The 6,247-nt window shown below is 34.3% G+C and overlaps 1 protein-coding gene across 1 annotated transcript; it reads left to right on the forward strand.

The window, feature by feature from the left end:
- The first annotated feature begins 2,909 nt into the window (after positions 1-2,909).
- On the forward strand, positions 2,910-3,506 carry LOC142173658 (uncharacterized). Its single transcript, XM_075239274.1, has one exon. It carries the CDS (start codon positions 2,910-2,912, stop codon positions 3,504-3,506), a length of 597 nt encoding a protein of 198 aa, XP_075095375.1.
- Positions 3,507-6,247: the final 2,741 nt, after the last annotated feature.

The following is a 6,247-nucleotide window of genomic DNA, read 5'->3' on the forward strand; positions in this document are numbered from 1 at the left end:
ATTACCCCATAGGGATTAAATAGAATAATTATTGCTAATTGTGGGGGCTACGTACGCACGAGGTGACGAGAGTCCGTGCGTAGCTACTATTAATGCTAAAGTCCAGGTAGTTTAGGACTCAAAGCATGAATTACATGTGTACATTGTATTCTTTGTTTAATTAATATTAATTGATATATATGAATATATTGTGAATTGTCAGATAAATATATTAAAGGATGAGAATCTCATATGCTTGATTTTCTGTTTAAATTAATTAATTGTTAAAAGAAATTATTCTTCCTCCCAAATTTATCTTATAATAAATATACTCTCCTTCCGGAGGTACACAAGAAAATGTTCCCCTTTCTTGTGGAGCGGGCCGAACGCCTCGGCAGGATAAATGCATCTATGGATCGTGCCCGCACGTCCCTCGGCAGTGTACACGACACTCTGGATCGGGCCGTACATCCTCGGCAGAAATCGTGCTTAATAATAATAATTACACGATTTTTTAATAGTGTATTTCAGCTTGCAAAGCTAATTGATAAATTGGAAAATCCTTGGAATTTAATGAATTATTATTCCTGCTTGTTAAAGAATTAATTGTTATTCCTGTAAATGAGATTTAATTGATAAATTGGAAATTATTTGAATTAAAGGAATTTAATTAATATATTGAGAATTGTTGCATTTGAAGGAATTTGATTATTCCCGCTGGTTAAATAAAATATTGTAAATTCTATGAATCATGTTGATTTAGATATTCTAGTTGTATTTCAGTTATTATTATTGACCCATAGTGAGTGTCAAAGTCGGTCATCTCGTCCCTACCACTTCGAGATTAGACTTGATACTTACTGGGTACACGTTGTTTACGAGGCCTTATTGGCTTTACTATTTTATGGATCGGGGCTGCCCGCCTACAACAAGCCTTATTGGCTTTACTATTTTATGGATCGGGGATGCCCGCCTACAGCTGGCCTCATTGGCTTTATTATTATACGGATAGGGACTGCCCGCCTGCAGTAGGCCATATTGGCTTTATATCACGCTTAGGCTGAAGGAGCCCCTCCGAGAGTCTGCACACACCCCTAGTGAGCGCGGTCGACTTATAGCGCTTGGGCTGAAGGAGCCCCTCCAGAGTCTGTACACCCCTTGCGAGCGTAGATGATTATATATATTCGGGATGGATTTCCCAGGGCACGAACTTGCCTTACTTACTGCTTATATATATGTTTGGGATGGATTTTCCCAAGGCATGGACTTGCCTTACTTATTTATATTGTAATGAATATACCTGGATATGGATCTTGTCCGTATTATTTATATTTGAGATAAATTACCCCAGGGTTGGATTGGCCTTATACGGTACTAAATAGCTGACTGTCTGTCGATGTGTATATATATACGGGTTGGAACACCCCGGGGCTGGACTGGCCATAAACGGTACCGAGTGACCGAATAATTGGTGACCAGTATCTACATGAGGTCTTGCTACTGAGATGTCATATTCCTTATATCATGTAGTATTGATCTATTTCACTTGTACTGAGTTTATCTATTGAACTTGAAAGCATGTCTACATTTCTGTACCATTATTTTTACTGGACTGTACCTACGGAGCTCATAATTTCTTTCAGCCCAGAGGTTAGTCTTGTTACTTTTGAGTTAGTTGTACTCATACTATACTCTTCACCTTGTGTGCAGATCTAGGTGCTTTCGGACATAAAGATTGTTAGATTTCAGAGTACTGTCAGTTGGAGACTATCAAGGTAGCTGCTTGGCGTCCGCTGACCTTGTCTCTCTTTTCTTCATTTATTGTACTGTTCTATACTTTCATGCAGTGGCTTTTATCAGCCAGATATTATATTCACATTAGATGCTCATGTACTTAGTGACACCGGATTTTGGGAGTGATATATTTGAAATTTTAAGATTTCTTCCGCTGAATTTAATTATTTTATTTTCAAACTTGAGAGAAATTATGGTTTATTGAGATTTTTGGCTTGCCTAGTATTGAGATAGGCGCCATCACGACGGGTGAGATTTTAGGTCATGACACTAGTAGATTATACAAAACCTCAAATACTGTCTGAAATAAAAATAGACAGAATGAAAAATACAAGGAGATACACTAGTAGTTGCATAACGACTCAGAAAGGCAGCTCACCACTATACCCCTGGATAACGTTTAATATGTTATCAGTTTTAATATATTATGCACGACCACAAAATAATTGGAAAAATTTAGAAAAAAATCAAATAGCTAAGAAACAAGGGATTCGTGAGAGAAACTTTTGTCAATATAATAAATTAACCATTTTGTCAAAAAATTAAAATATAATAAATTAATCTAACCACGACTTTTTTGTATGATTTGTAGCCATGGAACTTTTAGTCCGTAGCTAAACAAAAATATTTTTGCCATGGGCTACTATATGAAAGCAATTACATATCTAAATTTCCGTGGCAAATAAATTTAAATCTTTTGCCATGCTATAACACATTGTGGCTACCAGATAAAGGTAGCTATAGATTAATTTGTCGTGGCAAGAGTATAAAATCATTTGCTATAAATGTATTTGTCGTAGCAAAAGTATAATACATACAATTACAATACAAAAATTTCGTAGCAATAAGTATTAATCCTTAGCCACGGACCATATAAAGTTTGTAACTAACTTTTAGCTACGCTGCATTTTGCTACGAATGCTACGGAAAAAAATATTATAGCTAAAGTGTTTAGCCACGGAAATTTTCATAATTAGCTACGTTATATTTTGCAGCTATAAATAAATTATGTTGTAGTTAAACTTCAAGACATTTGCAATGCCTTCACAGCAAAATAATGGTGGAACTTTAGGACTGGTCAGTCCCTATGGAAGAATTTTCTTATGGCCAAATATTGTCAGAGAGTCCATCCTATTATGAAGCGATGGTATTCGGGTCAATCACAATCTTGGAATGCCATGTGCAAGATCAAAGAGGTGGTGGATAAACAAATACTGTGGAAGGTCGCAAGAGGAGAAGTATCCTTCTGGCTTGACAATTGGTCTAAGCTTGGTCCTCTTTATGACTACCTTCCTCCGGGTTATAAACCTAATAATTTGAAGCTCTTGGATATGTTATTGAACAATCAAATTAATTGGGAAGGTTATGATCAACTTCTTCCTCAGTATATTGTGCTTAAAGTCAATAGTCTCCGGATCCAACTGAAATCATCTACTCTTGATAAAGAAATATGGAGTGCGAATAACAGTGGGATATTTTCAGTGGCCTCAGCCTGGCATTTGTTTAGAAAAAAACAACAAAGGGCTTGGGTTAGTGCTATGAATTGGCAAAAAGGTATTCCCTTCAAGATGAACTTCATTGTATGGAGGGCTTTGAGGGATAAGATACCAACTGATACGAGAGTTTCTAAGTTGGGTAATTCTATATCCTCTATATGTTGTTGCTTTGATTCCCCAGGAGTAGAAAATGTTGATCATTTCTTCTGCACTGGCTCATTCACAAAGAACATATGAAAATTATTATGTGGTCCAACTGGAATTACATACAATAATATATATACAACTTGTGGTGAATTGGTGGAGGTGCAAGGTAAATAATCCAGTTCAAACATTCTTTATTAAATGTGTACCTACCATTGTTTCTTGGAAAATCTGGAGAGCTAGGTGCAATGCCAAATATGATATTTTATTAGAGCTAATGTGAGAAGATCTCTTACTTTGATTGCTTTCTTTGTTGCACAACTGGTGAACGGTCAATTCCAACATGTTCAATTGTGTCCACATTGGGATGATATCAGTCAACTAACGAGGAGCTCAATTCTCTTTGAAAAATCCATGGTGGTTAAATGGATCAGGCCTACCATTCCCTTTCTCAAATTGAACTCTGATGGTAGTTGCAAAGAAGGGAATTGTGGTGGTGGAGGTATGATTAGGGACAAAAATGGGTGCCTAATTTTTGCCTACTCCTTATCTCTAGGCACGGGTACTAGCAATTGGGCAGAAGCTTCTGCTCTTCATTATGGCATAAAATGGTGCATGTTGAATGGAGTGCAGAACATCAATGCTGAGAGTGATTCCAAATTGCTTGTGTGAATGGACAATGTACAGTTCCCTGGAGGATATCTAAAGAAGCTGAGGAGCTTAAAGGACTCAAGATTCAGTCAAGCTATAGTCTTAAGCATTGTTATAGAGAGAGCAATCAAGTTGCTGATAAACTTGCCAATTATAGCCATACTCTCGCTCATTCTAAAAAATTTCATGAATTTGCTGAACTCCCTCCTCAAGTTAGAGGCCTGATGAACATGGATAGATGGTCTTTCCCTCCCTTTCAATGGATCAGATTGAAGAAAGGCAACATTTTATTTCAACTACCATGATCATCATGTTTTTATATAATAGTAAGGTAGTTAGTACTAGAGGTAACTTTTGTATAAAATGGAGTATATATACATACTTCACAATGTTATTGCCTTCCCAACTCAAATGCATTTACCTCATCTCAAAATATAAAAAGATAGGTGTGTCTATCTTTCAAGATGAACTAGGGAGGAGATGTTGCTACTCCCTCAACTCAATGTACTCTTTTGGAGATGAATTAAAAAAAAAAATATTAAACTTGATTTGATGATATTCAGGATGATTACTGCATTTTGCTTCTCTCTTCTTACTTTCAGTAATTTCCAACTCTAACCTTAGAAGTTAAAAGGATTTCATGTGTAGCATATATGCCTATTTTTACGTTTTTGTAGTAGTCGATAATATATAGGACAAAAATTGATATATAAGGAAACACGTATGGCCAGTCACAAGAATAGCGAAACATTGAGGCCTAACTTGCAATTTGTGATACATTCAAAATATTTAATGTGATTAGTATACTCTTCAAAGTAGTAGCTCAACAAACTAGATGATTTATCAATTAAAATAACAAAGTCGAGTTTAGAATAAATGGAGAATTCGGCCCTTTAGAAATAAAACTATTTTGATTTATCCTGCATTGTTAGCTTTTGAGTTATCAGGAGTTAACTTCAATGAAATATAAGGATTAAGAAGGGGATAACTGTTTGAAAATGGGCCTTTTTCTTGTAGTGGCAACAAATAAGCCAGTGAATATGAATAATCCATTTATGTTATCAGCAGTTCTTTCTTGATAATTTCTAGTGACTTTAAATCTTATATCATAATATCTATTGTCAATAGGTATTTTGTTTCTAAAACAAGAAGTCAAAGCTAGAAAGTAAAGTTCTTCCCTGAAAGAGAAATAATTAGGTTGACTTCTATAAATTGTATTATCAATTGGGGTTGAGCAAGTTAGAGTGATTCCAGTATAATATTGGACAAATTGAGCAATGACGCTTGTAACAATGCAAAAATTTGCTGGACTCCAATTGACATCTCACAAAATGAAATAAACTTTGATTTTGAAGGGTTTTTCGATGATATACCACTAAAAAGTAAAAACACAAAACTTTGCCCTGCCAAAGGTGCGTTCTTATATTTACATGTTAAAACAAAATTTATAGTTTGCTGCTAGACTTGTGGATAGGAGAAAGGGAAATGAGAAGAGAGAACATGGAGAGAGAAGAAGGCAACAATGGAGAGAAATTTTTCCGTATTCAATCTGTATGTATTTATCAGCGTATACAAATCGAATCGAAAAATCGTACCAAACCGAAAAGTCAAACCAAACCGATTAAAAAATTCAACTAGGTTTGGTTTGATTTGGTTTGACATTGAGTAAAAAACCTGAACCAAACCGACATATAAATATATAATTTTTATATATACTTTTAAGATTTTATATAGAATTTTCTTTAAAAAGTGTCTAGAAATATTTGGGATTCTCTTAGGGGATATAATATTTAATAAAATATGAAGTGCTCCATATTTATTAACCTTAAATAATGACTAGTATGATCACTTTCTTATCAAGTGTTATGAAAGACGTCAATCTCTTTGTTTTTCCATATTCATATGTCAAGATCTTTTAAATTCTTATATCTTTTTTGAATTTGAAGTGGTTATTATTATTTAGGTATCATATTGATTTTTATGTTTAATTACTAAATTCGGTTAACCTTGAAAGTGTATATCAACAAAAATTATTGTTAGACGACTAAAAAACTAACTATTATGTGTTACTAAGTAAATTCACCCATAAGAATATTTAATAGATAATATGTTTGTCAATTTTTTAAATTTTTACTAAACATATATTTACTTATAAAAAATTTAACAAAGTAATATTGAAATAA

Source organism: Nicotiana tabacum, chromosome 19, assembly GCF_000715075.1.
Source record: "Nicotiana tabacum cultivar K326 chromosome 19, ASM71507v2, whole genome shotgun sequence".
Taxonomy (NCBI): Eukaryota; Viridiplantae; Streptophyta; class Magnoliopsida; order Solanales; family Solanaceae; genus Nicotiana; species Nicotiana tabacum.

Coding starts and splice junctions, on each gene's coding strand:
- LOC142173658 (XM_075239274.1), top strand. CDS start 2,910: ATGAAGCGATGGTATTCGGGTCAATCACAATCTTGGAATGCCATGTGC.